This window comes from Chrysochloris asiatica, unplaced genomic scaffold (genome assembly GCF_000296735.1).
Source record: "Chrysochloris asiatica unplaced genomic scaffold, ChrAsi1.0 scaffold00052, whole genome shotgun sequence".
NCBI lineage: Eukaryota > Metazoa > Chordata > Mammalia > Afrosoricida > Chrysochloridae > Chrysochloris > Chrysochloris asiatica.
In genome coordinates this window covers 10,362,876-10,384,029 of record NW_006408570.1, presented here as the reverse complement: position 1 = coordinate 10,384,029, position 21,154 = coordinate 10,362,876, and the positions used below count along the sequence as shown (strand labels likewise).

General features: G+C 41.7%; 1 protein-coding gene across 3 annotated transcripts in view; it reads left to right on the top strand.

The window, feature by feature from the left end:
- Positions 1-21,154, top strand: part of MEIS1 (Meis homeobox 1) — a 179,870-nt gene that overhangs the window by 24,805 nt on the left and 133,911 nt on the right. For all 3 annotated transcript variants that reach the window (XM_006862948.1, XM_006862947.1, XM_006862949.1), the window contains one exon: positions 12,557-12,668. In XM_006862948.1, coding sequence (XP_006863010.1) covers positions 12,557-12,668 — 112 coding nt within the window. The remainder of the gene's footprint in view (positions 1-12,556; positions 12,669-21,154) is intronic.

Below are 21,154 nucleotides of genomic sequence, written 5' to 3'. Positions count from 1 at the left end.
AAACTGCACACCACAGTTCTTAGCTGTTAAAACCTATTGTCAGTTAGTTGCTAGCAACACATAGTGACCCTATAAAAAGGAGTAGAACTGCTGCATAGGAATTCCAAGGTGCTGTGGGTTAACGTGCTGGACTGCAGGGTTGGTTTGAACTTCAAGGTCGGTAGTTCAAACTCACTCGCTGCTCCTTGGAAACACTATACAGGGTCGCTATTAGTTGGAACTGATGTGGTGACACTGAACAACAGCTAACTCTTTACGGAAGGTAACTGTGTCTTTCTTCTATAAGTGTGGGGTGGCTGGTGGACTCAAACAGCTGACCTTTTGTTTAGCAGCTAAGCACTTCAGCCACTGTGCCACCAGGGCTCCTTTCTTTAGTTGCAAAGGTTCTAGCAATCGACCATATTTAATGCTGAACTTCACACTTCCACTGTGTGTGCACCAGCTTAGCAAGCACTGTAACTAAGGGATAATTGGATAATAAGGGAGAGATGCTCTTCTAGTTTGAAAGTCCACTATAATAAATATAAGGCTCTGTAGGATAAACGCTGGACTACGAACCACAAAGTCAGAAGTTCAAGCCCAACAACTGCTCCAGTGGAGACAGAGGAGGCTTTCTGCTCCTGCCAAGATTTACAGCCTCAGAAACCTTAGACAGTATCATTATGAGTTGGAACTGACTAGATGGCACACAACAGCAACATTCATTAGGTCAGGGTTGGGGTGGTGAGGAAAGAAAGTGTGGTATTTTGGTGAGAACCACAGATTCTGAGATGGGATGCTAGATTTCCATTGTCTTACCACTAATTTGGAGTCCTGGTGTGACACTGCAATATAAGCACTAGACTACTAACCACCTGGTTGGTGCTTCATCCTCACCAGCCGCTCCGATGCAGGGTCGCTATGAGTCAGAACTGACTCAACAGCACTTAACCACCACCACCAGCACTTTATCTACCATCTACCCTGAGTCACCAGATTTTGCCTTCAGGCTTCCATTAAGTGGAGGTAACATGCACTTTTTATCACAGGATTACAAAGAATTCAACAAGAACCGGGTCTACAGACTTGGCAAAAGCAGGGCAGTGGGGGAGGGGACAGGGAAGGAAATGAGGAAAAGGAGGAATGTTGATGAAGAAACTCGGAAGAAATGTTCCAGGGAGATAACATTTTTTAAAGAGTGCCTGTCCGCTGATCTTGATCCTGGCCCACCACCATGGAGGCCTCAGACCCAGCTAGTGGGCTGAGCACCAACCATATCAATTCTATGTTAATGTCTTTCAGCAGGACAGAGTGTACACCTAGAAAAAGAATCCTTAATGCTGTTTCACACACTATCCTCAAGCGCATTTAAACATGCTGTCTGAATCTAGAATGTGCATTTATACTGAACTAGTAATTTAGTCTTCGGTGGCGTCAAAGAATTCCAGTTTAGCTTGGATCCACAATCGACACTCATGGAGGCAGCAATCAAGAAATCAAACGATGTATTGTATTAGACAAATCTGCTGCACAAGACCCCTTTAAAGTGTTCAAGAGCAAAGATACCACTTTGAGGCCTAAGGTGCACCTGATCCAAGCCATGGTGTTTTCAATAGCCTCATATGCATATGAACGTTGGACAGTGAATAAGGAAGACCAGAGAATTGATGCATTTGAATTACCAGGGACTGCCAGAAGAATAAACAAATCTGTGTTGGAAGAAGTACAGCCAGAATGTTCCTTAGAACTCAGGATGGTGTGACTTTATTATCTCTTATACTTCCCATATGTTATCAGGAGAGACCAGTCCCTGGAGAAGGACATCATAGTAAAGTGGAGGGTCAGCGAAAAAGAGGAAGTCCCCTAATGAGATGGATGACACAGAGGCAGCAGCAATGGGCTCAAACGTAACCAGGTTTGTGAAGGTAGCTCAGGACCAGACAGTGTTTCGTTCTGTCGTGCATAGGGGTTGCTGGTTATGAGTCGGAACTGATTCGACAGCCCCTAACAACAACAATAATTTACCAGTGCTTTTGATATTTAAAGACACCTACAAATTTACAAAGTAAGAGAGTGGTTTACTGTAACTTAAAAACAGCACAATGCTATTGTTTTTAGGTGCTGTTGAGTTGGTTCTGACTCAGAGCAACCCTGTGTGTGGTTTTCAAGGAGTGCTGGTGAGCTTGAACGGCCAACCTTGGGGTTCAAACGGACCTTGAGGTTGAGTTCTTATCCTACAGCGCCACACCAGGAGTACATTTTGTTAGGCTTCTGAGGAGCAAGCTTTACCTAGGAATCTAACGAGCCCTGGTGACGTAGTGGATTACATGTTGGGCTGCTAATCACAAGGTCAGCAGTTCAAGTCCCCCAGACACTCCATGGGAGAAAGAGGCATTTTGCTCCCATAAAGATTTATAACCTTGGAAACCCTATAAAGGGTTTTGTTGAGTCGGAACTGACTCAACAGCACACAACCACCACAGCAGCGAACTTGTTATTATTCGCTGACATAGAGTTGGCCCCCGACTCATGGCAACCCCATCCACAATGGATTTGGGTCTATAGGTTTGATCATTGGGATGATGGTCTATAGGATTTTCATTGACTGACTTCAGAAGTAGACCATCAAGCCTTTCTGCCTAATCTGAAACCTGGTCACCCTCATAGCAACACACAAGCCTCTACTCCCTGCTAATTGCTAGTTATGCATGAGATGCATAGGCCAGGAATTGAACCTGGGTCTCACTCATGGAAGGTCAGAATTTTACCATGAAATCACTACTGTCTCTTACTAGCAAACTGTTGTTGTTAAGTGCCATCGAGTCGGTTCCGACTCATAGCGACCTCTTATAGGGTTTCCAAGGAACAGCTGGTGGGTTCGAGTCACCGACCTTACAGTTCAAACAGTCCTTTCTGTTGAGTGCTTACCCTGTAGTTCTACACTGTAAGTGCTCAGGAAGTGTTGGTTGGGTGAATTGATTGACTATATGATGTGCTTTTACTATCAAATAGCTGCTAGTGGATGCTACCTAGAATTTCAAATAGGAGCTTATGATGATCAGATTTTAAAAACCTTTAAATAAAGCTTGCTCAGTACCCTCGCCTCCCTGCAACTTCAAGTCACACAGATGGCTATGTATATGTGTCTCACAATAGTGCTTGGGCCCTTTGACTGTTCCTCATCTCTCTGGACATAGATTTCTGTTTCCTTTTCCAGGCATGGCATCTGTGATTGAGAGTTATACACGAAATCTTCTCTGCTGAAGCTCTGTGCATGTAGGGACCCGGAGAGACATCATTTAGACAGAGGTGGAAAGTCAAGAGAGTAAGGCCAGGTAGATGTGGCTACCCTGGCAGTGCAGAATGGAGGTGTTCAGTGACCCTGTCCATTAGGTCAAGTGGGCATGCAGGGTATGTGTGTGTGCATGTGAGTGTGTACACATGTGCGGGAGTGGGAATGTAAGTATGTGGGGGGGGGGCGTGTGCACTGTGCACGTTCACACATTTCTTTGTGGATTGGCTACTCCTCCGATCTCGAGAGATTGGATTGTTCACTTTTGGAGAGAAGCCAGCTCTTTCAGGCCACTGGAGACCATTTTCTAAAGAGACCCTAGTGGTTTGAAAGAGTAAACAAACGTCCCTCCCCAAAGAGGAAGCTGCCTATTGCTAGGTGCAGACTGGCTTCAGATTTTGAGCACTGTGATGATTTGATCAATATCTGTGTAGCTGCTAGCTGACCTCTTAAGAATCATAATTACTCTACTTTCAGCTACTCACCTGTTGAATGGGACCTGTGAATAGAAGTTTCAATAAACCAAACCCAACTATGTGTTTTTAGCTAGAAAAAACATGATTGTGGCATCATATTGATGTGATGAATGGCCACACGAGAATGTCTGTGAAAGTGCTTTGTATACTGTAATGTGATTTATAAATATTAGGTATAAAATTAAACTCGATGGGCTTGGGAGGAGCACACCACCTGTAAAATCTTGTTATTCTGAGGCGAAAATAAGATCAGTTTGCATTCCGTAGCACACACCAGCTGGGAGATAGCCCAAGGCATACTAAACTGAGCAGGAAGACAGCTCAGGTTAGCCATTCTTCCCAGAAGATCTATAAACTGAATGCACCTGCATGTAGATATTCCTGGGTTGACTAGGTCAACCTATGTTGTTGCAATAAAAACTATAGTAACTGTCATGTATTGAGTGCTTACTGCATACTTGGCATTTTACACGTGTTATGTCTGCATTTTACTCCCATTTATAGATTAGAACATTAAAGCTAACATAGGGTGTGACTTCTCTAAGATTGCAGAGCTCGTAAATGGTGGAGCCAGGTTTCCAACAAATCTGACTAGTCCCAGATTTCCCTTTTTTCCGACTATGCTATGCTGCACTGAAGCATTGATACGTTTTTGTAGTAGTGTTTGTGTGAGTATAAGTATGTGAGAGTTTTTTTAAATTGTGCAAGTCTTTTCTTAAGTGAGATTTAAAATAAGAGATCTCAGTATCATGTGGGATGGAACACAGAGATTCTTTCATATGTTTCTTAAGTCATTCATTCACTCATTCTAGAACATAATATATTTGCATCTACTATGATAATATCCCTTGTGAATAAAGGTTTACTAAAGGTAGTACAGAAACAGCTGCAACCATACATTGACAGAGAACTTGAAGAGGTTCAAACCAGTTTTAGAAGAGGACGTGGCACAAAGAATATCATTGCTGACATCAGATGGATTTTGGCTGAAAGCAGAGAATACCAGAAAGATGTTTATTTGTGCTTTATTGACTACACAGAGGCTTTTGATTGTGTGGATCATGAAAAGCTATGGACAACATTTTAAAATTTGAGTACTCCGGAATACTTAAGTGTGCTCATGAGGAACCTGTACATAGACCTAGAGGCAGTTGTCCAAACAGAACAAGGGAACACTGAATGGTTTATAATTGCGATTGTATTCTTTTACCATACTTACTCAATCTGTATGCTGAGCAAATAATCCAAGAAGCTGAATTACATAAAGAAGAACATGGCAACAGAATTGGAGGAAGGCTCATTAACAACTGGCAATATGCAGAAGATATAATCTTGCATGCTGAAAAGCAAAGAGGACATGAAATTCCTATCTGATGAAGATCAAAGACCACAGCCTTCAGTATGGGTTGCACCTCAATGTAAAGAAAGCAGAAATCCTCACCACTGGACCAATAAACAACATCCATATAAATGTAGAAAAGATTGAAGTTGCCAAAGACTTCATTTTTCTTGGATCAACTATCAACACTCATGGAAGCAGCAGTCAAGAAATCAAAAGACATATTACATTGGGCAAATCTGCTGCACAAGAATGCTTTAAAATGTTGAAGAGCAAAGATGTCAGTTTGAGGACTAAGGAATGCCTGATGCCAGCCATGGTATTTTCAATAACCTTATATGCTGCAATACTTGGATAGTCAATAAGGAAGACCTTAGAAGAAGTGATGAATTTGTATTATGGTGTTGGAGGAGTATGTTGAAAGTATCATGGCCTGCCAAAAGAACAAATAGATCTCTGTTGGAAGAAGTGCAGCCAGAGTGCGCCTTGAAATCCAGGATTGTGACTTTGTCTCTCATACTTTGGACATATTGTTAGGAGGGACCAGTCATTGGAGAAGGATATCGTGTTTGGTAAAGTGGAGGGTAGGAGAAAAAGAGGCAGACCCCCAGCGAGGTGGATTGGCACAGTGGCAGCATCAATAGGCTCAAGCATGTCAATAATAGTGAGGTTGGCCCAGGACCGGGCAGTGTTTTATTCTGTTGTGCATAGGGTCGCTATGAGTCAGTATCGACTCATTGGCATCTAAGTACAACAACAGTGAAACAGAAGGGTCTTGGTAGGGCACTGATAAGCACTAGCCTGCTAACAACAAGGTCAGTTGTTCAAACCCACCAGTTGCTCTTCAGAAACCCTATACAGCGTCACCATGAGTTGGAAGCAACTCGATGGCTCTTAATAACATGATACAGACATTTTCCTAGGGGTTAGGTTATAAGGCTGAATAAGGGATAGTTCTGGACCTTGAGGCATTCCGAAGTGCTGGCAGGTACAAAGCTATATAAGACACAGATATGCATGAGAAGGCCTGAGTGCTCCAGGGAATAGGGCCTAGCTCATGCTGGAGGCAGTGTGTGTGTATCAGGGAAGGCTTTCTTGGGGAAGTGGTATGCAAGCTCTGCCTTAAATTATGTATAGGAGGCAATCAGCGGTCAGGGTCAGGCAGGGAAGAGCAGGACATTTCAGGCATATGGGAGGATGATCATGAGTCGGGAGGGACAAACAGTAGGATGTTGTTTGTTGTTAGGTGCCATCAACTCAGTGCTGACTCATAGCAACCTCATGCACAGCAGAACGAAACACTGCCTGATCCTAGGCCAACCTCACTATCATTGCCACGCTTGAGCCCATTGATGCTGCCACTTTGCCAATCCATTTTGCTGGGGGTCTTCAGTAGGATATCTACCAGAAATTACATACGTTTAGTTGCTGCTGGAGAATAAACAAAAAGGAGACTGGTACCCAGGATGTAGATTGTGCAGAGCTTTGTATACCAGGCTAAGGACCCTGAATTGTATTCTGTTGGTAGTAGTGAGGCTCATTCTAACAATAAACAATTTTTGAGTGTCAGTGAACTATTGGACACTGTGGTGGGTACTCAGGATGCAGTGGTGAGCATGGCTGGCACCATTTCTGCCCTCTCTAAGCTATGGTCTATTGAAAGTGAGCCTTTTACAGTGAAGGAGTGATTCAGATCTGAACAAGAAGAGCAATCACTGAGCTGGAGAAGTGGGAGATTAATTTCTGGGTAAACATGTGCAAGACTTGATAACTGATTGGATGGCGAGGTGGTGGAAGAGAGAGAGAGGTCACAGTTGGTTCTCAGCTGTATACCATAGATGGATGGATTTATGCTGATTTATAGCTCTGGTAGCGTAGTGGTTACAAATCAGACTGCTAACCTCAGGGTCAGCAGTTCGAACCTACCAGCTGCTCTGCGGGAGAAAAATGAGGCTTTCTGCTCCTGTAAAGATGTGCAGCCTCGGAAACCCTGTACAGGGTCTCTATGAGTTGGAACCAACTCCACGGCACTTAACAACCACAACAACATGCCTATTAGAATTGAGAACAAAGAGCTAGTAGGGATTTGATAGAGAGGTGAAGTGTTTGGCTTTGGGATTGTTGAGCAAAGTAGACATTTTTGCAGAGATAGAACCAGACCAGTTGTCCTTGATTGAATGGACATGAAGTGTGACCTTATGTGTGTCAGCGTAGAACTGTCTTCTGTAGGTTTTCAGTGGCTGGTTGTTTGGAAGTAAACTCCCAGGGCTGTCCTCTCAGGTGCCTCTGGGTGGACTGGAACTCGCAGCCTTCTGTTTAGCAGTTTAGCTGTTAATTGTTTTACTACCCACTCAGGACTCCTTGCAGAAAGATGGTTAGCAGGTATTTCGACAGGCAAGTCCAAAGACCAAAAAAGGTTGGTTGGTGACACAGATTTGGTAGCATACAGGTGACAATTCAAACCAAAATAATGAAAAGAGTTGTCAGTGGAAATTAATAAGGGGATTGGATCCTGAAGTGTATCCAAATCTAAGGCTTAGCTGGAAAAATCATTCATCAAAGAAACAAGGGAGGAAAGTCACCAATGGATAGCTGTGTTCGAAAGTCCAGCCAGTTTGTGAAGTTGCAGTTTATTTGTTGGAATATTGGTGGAACAGTAACGAATGAACAATTCGGTTGGTTCAATATGCCTGTAGTGAGTGCTGAACACAAGGGAAACCTGGTATCTCAATGGTTAGGTGCTTGGCTTATAGCCAAAAGGTCAGTAGTTGAAACCCACTCCATGGGAGACAGATGTGACAGTCTGCTTCTTTAATGATTGTTGTTGTTGTTAAGTGCCATCAAGTTGTTTCTGACTTATATCAACTTTGTATGAGGTTTATTTGGATTTAAATCTTTGTGGGAGAAGAAAGCCTCATCTTTCTCCCACGGAGCGGCTGGTGGGCTCAAACTGTCAACCTGGTGGTTCACAGTTGAGTTTTTATAACCTTGGAAACCCTACGGGGCACTTCTACAATGTCCTATAGGGTGCCTATGAGTCAGAACCAACTTGACAGCAATAGGTTTAGAAACAAAAATCATATGTTATGCTGGGCCAAGAAAGGGGAAGGCAGAGTATATTATGTTTCCATCCTTGCCTGGGAGGAGCCTACAGTCAGGGAAGGGGAGTGCTTCTATTTCAGACACCAATGAATCTGCCTTATAAGTGAAATTTAAAAACACTGCTCAAAGAATTCTAGCCTATGGTCATAAAACAATCAGCTTACTTTGTAGCATTTTTGAGGGAGGGTAGAAAGAAATGGATGTACAGCATTCAAGCTTTCAAAGAGAGAAGACATGAGTAGATTCATAGGTAGCTTCAGATATTTTTCAGGTACAGTTAAAATGATTCTCTTTTGAGCCACCAGAACTAGGGAAAATGTGGGTGGAAATTGAAAGAGGATTTCTAATTTATATGTAATATGTTACATTTAGATATTGACCAAGAAGCACTTTCTAATGGCACGAAGCCCTAGTTGGCTGCCTTAGTTATGTCAATTCAAATAATATCAGGAGGATGATGGATGTTGTTGTTGTTGTCCAGTTGATGTTCTCTTCATGGAGACCATATGAACAATGGAGAAAAATGATGCCCAACCCTGAACCATCCTCATGATCATCTGTGGATCATACAGTTGGGGTTTTCACTGAGTGATCACACGGTTTTCACTGAGCGATTTGTACAAGCAGATCATCAAGCTTTTATTTCTAGTCTGTCTCAGTCTAGAAGCTTTGCTGAAACATATTCAGTATCTTATGCACATGCGAGCCTCCACTGGCTGTGGATGTATACTCATGAAGTGCATTGATCAAGAATCAAATCCAGGTATCTTACATGGAAGGTGAGAATTCTACCATTGGGCCACCAGTGTCCCCATCTGGAAGATTGTCATTGTTGTTATGTACCTTTAAGTATGTTCTGACTCATAGCAACGCTCTATAGAATTTCCAAGAGCAGTTGGTGGGTTTGAACTGCTGACCTCGTGGTTGCTGTCCATGCTGATCCTACAGCGCCACACCATTGAGCCACTAATGTCCCCATCTGGAGGACTATTGGCCCTCGGTCTTGGATTTTACAGGGTAATGTTGATGTTGTACAAGGTCCTTTTTAGCTTTGGTTTGCCAGTCTAACCCTGCGAACTTCTAAAGCAGCGGCTCTTTGAGAATCTGATAACAAGTTATGAACATTATACCAGGGGAAAAATGAAGTATGTACATAAAAACAAATAATTGTTAAAACAAGACCTCTTTGAAGTCTTCCATAAGAGCTCCATGGACTTCTTGTCTTGGTGTATTTCTAAAGGAGAGAAACATAGCCATTGCCTACTTTACAAATTATGTACTCTGAAGGAAAAAAAAACCCCCAAAACTTTGGGACTTAATTTAGAACCACAACTAACTAAGGTTTGCCTCTAATGCAGCGTGTCCTATCTTTTTATTCCATCAGTCTTACTTCAGTGGCCCCAAGCAACTTACAACTTCACAGATCATAATCATATGCACATATTTTACTTTAAAAGTAATAATGATGCTGTTTGGTGAAACCACATACAGCTGTATATTATATTGTAACTGAGATTCTCTTGTAGGTGGGTCTGGGGCGAGTTCTTATTGATTAGGGCTGTCTTACATATTCATACTGGAAGAGTTCATGAGCTATTCAAGAATATTCTTGAGACTTTAATCATGCTTAATGAACTGAACTAAACATTACTCTGTCTTTGTTTTGGTAACCTTGTAGATTTCTTCTAATGCTCACTTTTCATATGACCACATCATTCTTGAAATGCTAATACATAAAATGCTAATTCAAGAAAGGATCACGAAAGTTAGATATCATTTCCTAGAAGTACACTGTGTAGTCACAGACCTTCCGGAAGATCAAGGCTGTGAGACGAATAATATTAGGTGGAAAATCTTGGCTCCCACCTTTGGTGAATACATACACATTTAAACATATAGGTTGCACAAAATTTGGATAAACTGAGGTGGAATCCAACATTTCTTGCATGAGTGCCTGTATAATGTGGCGATAGCTGTGAGAAAATAGGAGCCCAGCATCTAAGACCCAACACAATGAAAATGCAATGAATTGGAATGCCTCACAGATCATAGCGGAATCAGAATTTCCAGCAAGGAAAATCTTTTCATGGTGAATTAAGTGGTGGATGAAGAAAAATGGTGATGAAAAAAGGTAGGCACAGATCACAAACACTGGGCTCAGGGCTCACTGCTGAAGATTTAAGAACCTTAGCTAAAGCTATGCAGAATAGAATGTGGAAAATTGAATTTACTAAACAATTAAGCATTGAATTAATCTACATCCTGCACAGTAGAAAAGTGGGGGAGGGAGTGGAGCGGAGCTGAATAAATCAGTGGAGCTCATTAAAAGATAGTGAATATATCAGGTCTGTTGTAGCATAAAGGAGGACACTTTCCTGTATAACAAGGAATAATTCTTTGGTTCTAAGTCACCTTTTTTGGAGTCCTGGTCTTAATCAGATTAACAAACATGCTTCTGATGAGGTGAGTCTGTTCCTCTATATTTTAGCTTGTTATCACTAGCTTTTCTATTAATTACAAGTCAGATCACCAGTCAACAATAGTAGTGAGGGACAACATAAATAACATGAGAGTGCCCCGGAGATGTCACTCGCAGGATCTCACGCATCCTGAAGCCCCCACGGGTTCCTGCAGCCTCCCACATGCCTTGCTGGTCTTTTGTTCAATTACAGTTAATGCAATAGTTTGCCATTTTCTCCTTCTAATTATATTTTCAAGTGGGATTTGTAGCACATAGAAAAACATCCTTTTACATGTAGAGGCACCGGGGTTTTGTGCCTGGCATTGTCTGTCCCCTGGGTGCTGTACTATTCTTTCTGCAGAGCTCTGAATAAACAAGTCCCCCTTTTAGAGCTGCAGTTGTACAAACTGAAAATTTATGCATTAACTGTTTGCATTCTGAGCATGTGTTCCAGAGTACGTCTTACAGCATTCTTCTGGTATGCTGCAGAATGCATGTCTGTAAGAAGCATTGCTTCCACAATTCACGTATCTTTCAATCACAGAAACAGCAGATCAATTAGCACTGATTTTTTTTTTTTTTTAGAATATGCATAATGGTTGAGTCAAACATACAAGTGGTATTATCTTTCTGTGACTTTATTTCATTTTTCAGACTGCATTAGGACCCTGGCCAGGATGATGGAGTAAGTGGCCGGGAAAACATCCTTTTCAGAAAAAGTGAATCTTTCTTTTTGATTCCTAGGCAGTGGGCCCCTTAGATGGAATCTTTACTTTTCTCTCCCTGGGTGTCTGAACTATTTTGATCTCTTCAGCCCTTCTTATCTTCTCTGGGATATGAAAATACATTTTAAGAAATAAGCAAAGAGTCCTTTATTGTGCTAGGAATTTTTTTTTAAAAAAAAAAGGTTGGGAGAGCCAGTAAACTTTAGTATGTTCCACAGTCATGAGCCATCTCATTGTAGGATCAAGATGATGTATACATACTCCACATCCAAGATCATCCTGCCTCCCCATTCATCAGCTTGAGAACCAGATTCCTCACTTGCCAAGGATCAGTTTTGTCTTTTGCACCATTCCTACTGTGTAGGATGACCAGTGACTCATGAGGCTGTTTGTGAAAGCAAACACTAAAAGCTAATTAAAGTCATTTCTGGTGATAAAGGGAGATTTGGGAGCAGTGTCGCCATGATTGTTTCCCCCAAGAATTTAATTTACAGCCAATTTTTCCTATCTGAATGTTACTTTCAAATGCACCCAATGATAAGAAACAACATCTGTTTTCCGTTCAATAGTACAAGGAGGCTCGGCATGGGGCTGAATGTACAGAGTCCATGTGAATCTATTGTTCTTCTCATTTCTTTTTTGTCCCTGTGCCTGGTCCATTTGCCATGTACCATCAGGCAAACAGCTGACACATATGAGCTATTATGGACCCAGGCCTAATTGTGAGGTCTTAAAAGCACTGCCATGTTTGTCTTCTCGGATGAATCAGAGGCCTCTCTAAACCACAGTGCGATAGCCCACCACTCTCATTTTGCATTTGCAGAGTAGCAGACTGTTGTGCCAGAGGGTTTGTGGATGTTAAAAAGTATAGTCAGAATTGGTTGGCAGCATTATTTTTTTTTCCCCTCTTTGCCTGGAATGTCTCTGTTTTCCTTGGTAATAAAGATGCAATTGCTTACAGGACAACTCTTCTGTAGATATTATCTTAGCTTGAGAGGAGAACTGGGCAGATCTTACATGTGCCAATGTAGCTTTGAGCTGGAACCACTTTTAAAGGGGGCCGGGTGGGATGGGCATGGTTGTCCAGTCTAGTCTTCCATGGATTTCTCATTATGCAGTGAGATCTTACTCAGCAAGTGCTAACAGACGGCTCCATTTGGATTTCTGATTTGTGCCCCACAGCCCTCTTGGAACAGAGACCATGATGACACGGCATCTACCCGTTCAGGAGGAACCCCAGGCCCCTCCAGTGGTGGCCACACATCACACAGTGGGGACAACAGCAGTGAGCAAGGTAGGAGAGGTGGTCGCATTCTCTTGGCTGCCTGTGTTATCTTTTAAGGAAAATCAGAAATGTCTACTTAGTCACTATTTGTAAAGATTTCCCCAGAACGTAAATCCCGGCTAATTAGGAAATCAGTTCATCTTATGTTACCCTAACCTTTTCCTTCTTCTCCCCCACTTCCCACTGCCTAGCAGCCTGGTTACCTCCATAAAGTAGGTCAGGGGATCTACTGAGGGTACCAGCAGACAAGTAGACTAGAAGTTCAAGTGTGCAGAAATAGTATACTACTAATATCCTGCTGAAGTCCTGGTGTGACACTCTAGGATAAGCACCGGACTGCTCACTGCAAGGTTGGCCGTTCAAACCCACCAGATGTTCCTTGGAAACCCTATCCAGGGTCTCTGTGAGTTGGAACCAACTCAATGGCAAATCCAAAGTATGACTGATCATTACTTGCCTTCAGATGCTTTTGAAGGGATTATGCAGAAACACCCACAAGGGTTTGAAGTCAGTGATGTCTTGAAGATTTGAGAAGGCACTCATCCTTTCAGAAACCTGGAATGGACTTCCCTTTAGACTGGGCTGAGCCATTTTTCTGTTTCTACTTATCCAAATCTCTTAAGTACTTGACTTCATTGCACAGACAGACTAATTGGAGTTATGGAGAAAAGGAGAGAAACCAGACCGATTTAATTTGGGCTGTACATTGAATGCAATGACTTGTGCATATGCGTATGTAAGTGTCCATGGGTGTGCATGTATAACCAGAACTAGTAGAAAATATAGTTTTAACAGGTATGATAGTCTGCTTCAAAAGATGAATGGGCAATCATCTGTCTGTCTTGTTTCATGTTTGATGAGGTCTACAGTAGTGGATTTTGTGTCCATTTAATGCCATTAAAGCTTAAAGGAGGATTTTCTCTCTGAATTTTCAAAGGCTGCTTTTTAAATCTGGTTTTATGATTGGTTTTTATGGAAGGACTGTTAGACAACAAAGCAATTCTGTTTTCTAACTTTGTTGGGCTATGTTGTTGTTAAGTGCCGTTGAGTTGGTTCCGACTCATAGTGACTCTGTATAGGGTTTCAGAGGAGCAGCTGGTAGGTTTGAGCCACCAACCATGTGATGAACAGTCCAGTGCTTATCTTACAGCGCCACACCAGGCTACCCCAATTAGAACTGTAAAGTCTACAATGAATGTAACACAATTAATTTGAAAACAAAAACAGGAAAGTAAAAGAAAAAAAAAATGGAGGTTCATGTATGCTATTGTGCTGAGAATCACTTTCATAAATAGAATTGTAAGCATTTGCGACATTTTATCGTTCAAAGAAAAGTTGCTGACTTCATCATAACTCTACTCTAGTAAAGCACAACCTGGACTAGTAAACTGGTTCAGAGCTGAAGCAGAAACAGGTAACCCCTGACCTCTGACTTTTACTGGAAAATGATATGCAGCAGAAATCCGGAGGGCCTTTTTTCTTTTAAGTGTATGTATATGTGTTACAGTTCACAGCTAGAGTTAAGATAGTGGCAGCACTTCGAATATAAATCCCTACTTTCAGGATTCTGCTTTTTCCACCCACTTTCAAACAGGGTACATGGAATCCATGTTGTTTTTTGTGTTTTCCCTATAGTACAAAATTACTGCCTGGGGTGGCAGCCTGGTGTGTTGTTTGGCTCCTTGTTTTTAGTTTTTCTTTCTCTCACTCTTCTGTTTTATTTTTTAATGTTTCACCAGCAAACATTGAAGTAGTATAGCTGTCACCTTGAAGGTGTGCACTACTGAAACACACTTGAATTTAAAAGTGTAGCATAACACTTTTCTCAAACGTAATCTGATAAGAGGATTTTCAGAGGGTCAATGCCCAGTACTAATTCTTTCCCTCGGAGACGCCATAACAAGGAATTAGGACTTGTGCAAGCTGCAAATGCTCTCCTAAGGCTAGTTTAATGATGACTTTTATTGTAACCAAGAGCTGTATGTTCTTCACATGACCACATGTTCCCTTTTACATGTCTTCACATAAGACCATCACTGTTTTGTTTTGTTCCGTTTTTCCAAAAAAACACTCACAACAAAAATGATCTCATTGGAATTATCCCAGTTGAACCAGAAAACAATGCTGGGTGACAGATAAAGCAGGGCTAGCCCCATTTGACAGATGAGAAAGGTGAGGCTTGGATTAGATGACTTGTTGAGGTTCCAGTGCAGACTCAGACCTCACATTCCAGCTCCCTGATTATTTATATAAGATTCTTCTCATCCTACCCTCCTCCCTCCCCCATTTCCCCTTCAAAGAACCAACATAAGTGACTCCATCCGCTGTGGTCCAATGGGAACTTCCTGCGATGCGCTGCTTTCTCCCTACCTACTGCTCCCCACCCCTACAGCTGGATAACAGAGGGGGTGGGAGGTGTTCCTTTCTCTTACTTGTCTTCCCTGTGGACTCAGGCTGTGTGATTGTTTCCTGCTAAATGCAGAATTATGTCTGGAAGCAACAACTTACGCACATTTTCATGCCAACCATGACCCTCCTAAACCTTTTTTCATCCCTGAGACCTGTGGAGCTGGGTCTTTATGCAGCCTTCGGATTAACCGTACACAGTGGCTTTCCCATATTTTCCCTGTCTGCCTTTTCTGGCAGGCACAGATGTGTAAGCCGTGCCAGTATTTGGCCCATAGTGCATGTCCTAAATAGTTATTTACACAGTTTGAGTCCATTTTAGTCAACTGGGTAAATAACAGCTCTCTTCAAAAGATTTATAAATCCATAAATATGTCTTTATACATACCCAATAGACAGAAATAACTCAATCTGTCAAGAACCTATCCAAAGAGGTGTTTCCCCAACAGACAGGAGTAATATATATTTTAAAACTTTCTGTACTATATTATTTGCACTGTGTTTCATTTTCCTTATTCCTTTTCAATTTTCACCACTTCATTATGGCACCTGTGGAAAAAGAAAAGGAAAGGAAAGGAAAAGAAATCCCCTGAGCTTTGGTTCTCCATTAAAGAACCTTATCTGCTGCACTATGGAGGCATGTAGCAGGCTGTGGCCCAACTAAATCCTGTACTTTGGGATTTTCAAAGTAAATAAAGTCCAATAAACATCCAGGACATTTTGAATTCTGAGAGATTTCCAAATTCAGTAACAGTTCCTAGTTAGAGCTCCAGCTATTTGGGGGACTTCTGAGGGCCTGATAATATGCCAAATTAGTAACTGTTGTGTTCGATAAAATTGTTTTAGAACAAGTTTTCACCTACGCGTAACAAAACGTTTTAAAAATGGTATGCAACATTTAGTTGTACGTATTCTAAGGAGAATCTATGTAAGGTATACAGTTAGAGCAGACCAATGATTTCATTATTCAGAGGTTAAATGCTTATTCTTGATTCACATATTATGTCTTTTCCCAAACTCAAATGATACATCATGACAACTCTTCCTATGAGGTCTGCTTTCATTGACTATGAACACCTTGCAAGAACTTGACTCTTTTGTGGTGAAACCCTTTTAAAAAGCATTTAAAAGGAAGTCCTGGTGAAGTGCTGTGGAATAAGCACTGGACCACTAACCAACCACCAGGTTGTCGGTTCAAACACACCATCCACTTCTCGGAAACCCTACACGGGGTCACTATGAGTTGGAACCGACATAATGGCGAATAACAGCAACACCTCTGTGCACGCCATCCTAAACGGGTCATTTAGTTAGGGGTCTACTGGTGGTACCATCGTGATCTTGTCTACTCTTTAACTTTGCTAAAGTACTTTCAGGGATATTACACTTAATCCTTATTTTGTCTCTTTTAATTATTCGCTAGTTCACCATTTCACAGGTTGGGGAGAGGGGCAGTGAGGTGGGGCGGAAGGGAAGTAAAGCTCAGAAATATTGAAGCCTGAGTTAACTGTCAAGAGTCGTGGGACCTTGGTGTTTTGGCTGTAGGGCTCCCAGCTGTGTCTAGTGACAGGAGGTGCACTTGGGCAGGTGCTGAACTCTGCCACATGTCTTCTTTATCCTACTGAGTGTGGTGCTCCACTGGCCACAGTCAGGGCCTGCTTGAGCGAGTGAGTGGTTTTGGGTGCCTCTTTCCAATCAGATGTGTCCTTCTCCTCAGGAGGGTTTCCACAGCCCCTGCAGGACTCATAAGAAGTATTAGGTTCAATTGAGCATGTTTTGCGTTTCAGCGTGTCCCTTTTTTAGTTCAAAAGAGTAGAATAAATGATGATCATTAAGGAATAAAATGGTACCTCAAGGGCTGCCAATTTGCATAGTGAATCTCTTTCCTCGTTTTATAAATGAGATCTTGGAGGTTCACAGAGGCTGAGAGATTTGTCCATTGCCATTCAGTGGTTGATGTTCCAGTTGGGATTTGAACCCATGCATTTTGACTTCACAGCCCAAACTCCCACATTGTTTTTGTTGTTGCTGTTGTTAAATGCCATCAAGTCATTTCCTACTCATAGCGATCCTGTATAACTGGGTTTCCAAGGAGCAGCTGGTGGGTTTGAACCGTAGACCTTGTGGTTCACAGTCCAGTGGTGATCCTACAGCGCCACACCAGAAGGCCAAGCTCCCGCATACTGGGTCCTATTTGAGATTGTGAGCCAGTCATGGAAAGGAAGCTCTGGGGGGCAGAAATGGTTAAGCACTCAACTACGAGCCCAAATGTTAGCAGTTTGAACCCGCCCAGAGGTACCTCCAGAGACAGGCTTGAAAGCCCTATGGAGCAGTTCTAGTTCTGTACACATTGGGGTCTCCATGAGTTGTACACAGTCAAGTCAGCAGCAGTCACCTGCAATAAGGCCTGGGAAGGCAGTTCAGTGGATAGGCGTTTCTTCTTTGATCTCTTCAGCACCTCTCTTCCAGGTGTCTGAGCTGTGTTCCATACTGGTACTGGCCACACTACCAGGAACTAGACGGAATCGTCTTATCCTCAGGGCGTTTATACTCTGCTGGGAAGTGAGAATCCAGTTTTGCCTGCTGAGTAGAGTGATGACTGAGGTTGTTTCCGAAGGAGCATGATGATTGATATGATTAATTTGTATTATGTATTAAAAGCCTAAACATTTCACTCATTCAAAGATTTACTGAATTGAGAATAGAAGCCTAGAAAACAAGTAAGGCGATTTCTCTCCCAGAGCATATCCCATTTAAAGCTCATCTCATTTCCGGCTTTCTTGAGGATCATGAACATGTATTGTTTCAACACTGAAATTTGATGTAAAACATTTCATCCTTAAATGACTTTAATGGTCACAGGAACCCTCTAAAACCCACTTGTAAACTTCTTTGGGGGACAGTACTCAGACAGACAAGAGTACCCTTGCTCCCACTTCACAACAACAACGACAAACACAAAGAAAGAAAGAAAAACAGAGGCATAACAGCATGTCTCTTTAAAGAGAACAATTGGGAACCACTGCTATTTAGTTATAATAATGTATCAATAGTTGCAATACCTCCCACTGCCCCATCCCCCTCCACGCCTGCTTTTGTCCGAGGCAGGCAACCTATAGGCAGAAGGCAATTCCATTTATTATTGAAGGGACTCTCAAGGCAGTTGTTTCAGACCTGTGAAGCCAGCAGGCAGAGCTGACTGAGAGGGGGAGGGAACACTGTGAGAGGGAGGTGGGGAAGGGCCACATTATGTTCCAGATGACTGAGCAACGATTTATATACCAGCTCGCCTTTTTACATGAAGAAGAAAAGTAATAACAGCCCAAACCCAGGCATTTGAAACAGTCAGCTGTCTGATGAATAATGGGATAGGTGAGAAGGAGCCCTCTGATTGGATGTCTTAATGAGCACATTTCGAACAGAGTTTGGGCTGCTGTTCCCCTTGACCTTTGCCCTTTATTGACCAAACTGACACTTCATTTTTCACATACTTCCAATTATGGTTCGGCTTAAGTGTTGCCCTCCCTCCTTTATTTCTTTCCTATGGACAACTTGAGAGTGGTTGAGGCCACAGAAGATATTTTAATTTGAAAAACTACCGTAGCAACTCAGGTTTAGGGGGTAATCTGAAACTGCGGTCCCTTTGCAGTTTTTCAGATGAAAACACCAGGTTAATACTATTGTTTAGAAACAGTTTTTTTGTTTTGTTGGTTTTTTGTTGTTTGTTTTTAATCAAATTGCTCTTAAAAAGCAAAATGTTCGTAATAACCTAAGAACTCTGAAAATGGGGGGGGGGGAAGTGTCAGAAAAAAATTAGGTCCCCTCCCCCCCATTTCGTGTGTCTGTTGCTCACAGTGACTTGAATGATCCATATTTGTTCACACTTACCTCTTAAAGCCGTGTAATTCAGCAGGGACTTCTTGTATTTCAATACCACGGAAATGTATTTTGACTAATGTACTTTTTAGAAAAGAGAAAAGTATAATATAATTGTGACCACAGGCCTTAGCCCTCAGACCATGACATCTCCTTGTGCTGTTTTAGTTATATTTAATGTTGGACTGAAAATTAAAGTGTGGCCTTTACATGTGGTGGCAGGCAGAATAGGAAAACAATTTCCTGGTGGGAAAAGTCAGGTGTAAAAAAGAAAGGGGAAGTTATTATACTCCACAAATCCCGTTATCAAAAGGTCTACATTATTAACTTATCAGACATGTTGAATTAGATGTATAGGCAGAGAATTGCTTTCCCAAGAACACCCAGAATAGCCTCACCTTTCTTTTTATTGACTCATCCAATGTAATAGACTTCTGTTCTTCATTTCCTTCACTTCCAGCATCATGAAAGCAGGTCATCTTAAAACAAAGACAAATAACTTCATCACCTAGAAGGAGTAACTATATTTAGAGGCATGAACTTGGCCATGTGTGTTTCTATAGGAAATGAGTCTTCTCACTCATCGGCTGCATGGCCAATAAGCACGAGATGACTCTTTTTCATCATAAACAACCCACAACATGCATTTGAAATTATTTACTCCCAATAGAGATCCCTCCCACACAGAAGTATTTGTCTTAAAAGTCGATAAAGTGCTGCCTACTTTATTATGTAGCCCTCTGGCATATCGATGGCATATTTTTACTATAATATGGTAATAAAAGAATATGTAAAAGGCAGACAAAGGTTCTGTCTTTTTCAGTAAGGTGACCTCTGTTACCAAGTAACTGCTTTACTTATGAGCTTATTAAAAACTCAAAAAATGAGCTTTTCATACTTCACAGGCATTGATGTGAAAATGAGCCGTCCTGTGAATAGTTTTCTTGATCATTTTTAGAACAATTGATTAGCCAAAGAGCTCCTGTCATTAGTTGACATTGACTGATAGCAATTTGTCACAAGCTCTGAAGGTCAGCTAGACAGTTGGAGTTTCAGCTTGTCTTTGACTGACCTTTCCAGATGCCATCCTCATGTGATTGGGTTTGAATATGTCTGGCCCTCGACAGGAAAAGACGGGACCATTTCTTATATTTTACTTATGTGTGAACACATGGTCTAGATTTATTATCAGAATTGTATACTTTTATTATCAAAATTTATTATCCAAAATTTTGAAACCTAGAAGACGTGGCACTACTTAAGTGTGGCCTTAACATCGTAATTAATGTATTTCCTTCCGTTTGCCTTTAACTGACTTGGTATGCGATGTCATAGTCTTTGCAGCTGACACTTGGCATTGTGGCCTGGGCAGATACTGACATTTTGTTGCAAGTGATAGATGGAAATTTTGTTGTTGTTTTTAGGAAAGACAACTCCATTTGACTTGTAGAACTTCAAAATTTACACACCAATTCTCCACTTTCTTAGACTGAATTACTTTCTTATCTCTCTATAATCCTGTGGTCTTTTAAAGTAAGAATTGAATAGTAAACAATTACATGTACAATGACAATATGCTAACTCATAGTTTAGTTCTGTAGCTAGAAGGTATGAAAGTGTTTTTAAAAGGCATCGTGTTGTGTTTTTTCCAGTTTCACTAAGTCTCTTGTCAACTAGAGAAAGCTGTCCTAGCTGTAGGATGTAAGAATAGTCTTTTGCCAAGAGTGGAGTATATTTTCTGTTGTTCATAATATTCAGGCCTTTCTTCCCCCCAATAATCTGTAAGATTGTTGTTTATTGTTGTTAAGTGCCGTCAAGTCGGTTCGGACCCATAGCGACCCTATATAGGGTTTCCAAGGAGTGACTGGTGAACTTGAACCGCCAACCTTGTGATTCAAATGACTTTGCAGTCCAGTGCATAAACCCACAGCACCACACCAGGATACTTATCAAAAAAACGCAGCATACCTAGAAGATGACATTCCATACTTACCATACCATCCAATTTATTGCTTTATTTAAATAGTGAAAATGATGAGCTTGACTTAACAAAACCCAAGTCTTAATTTGTAAGTATTTAATTCCGTTTCTAAATAAGGCCCTCCTTTTCTCTGGTTCTTCCCACCTTCCCTTCTTCTCTCACTTCTTCATTGGGTTTTAAACTGTAAGCAGTAGCTTGTTTTCCAGGTCAGCCCTCCCAGGCATTCCAGGGC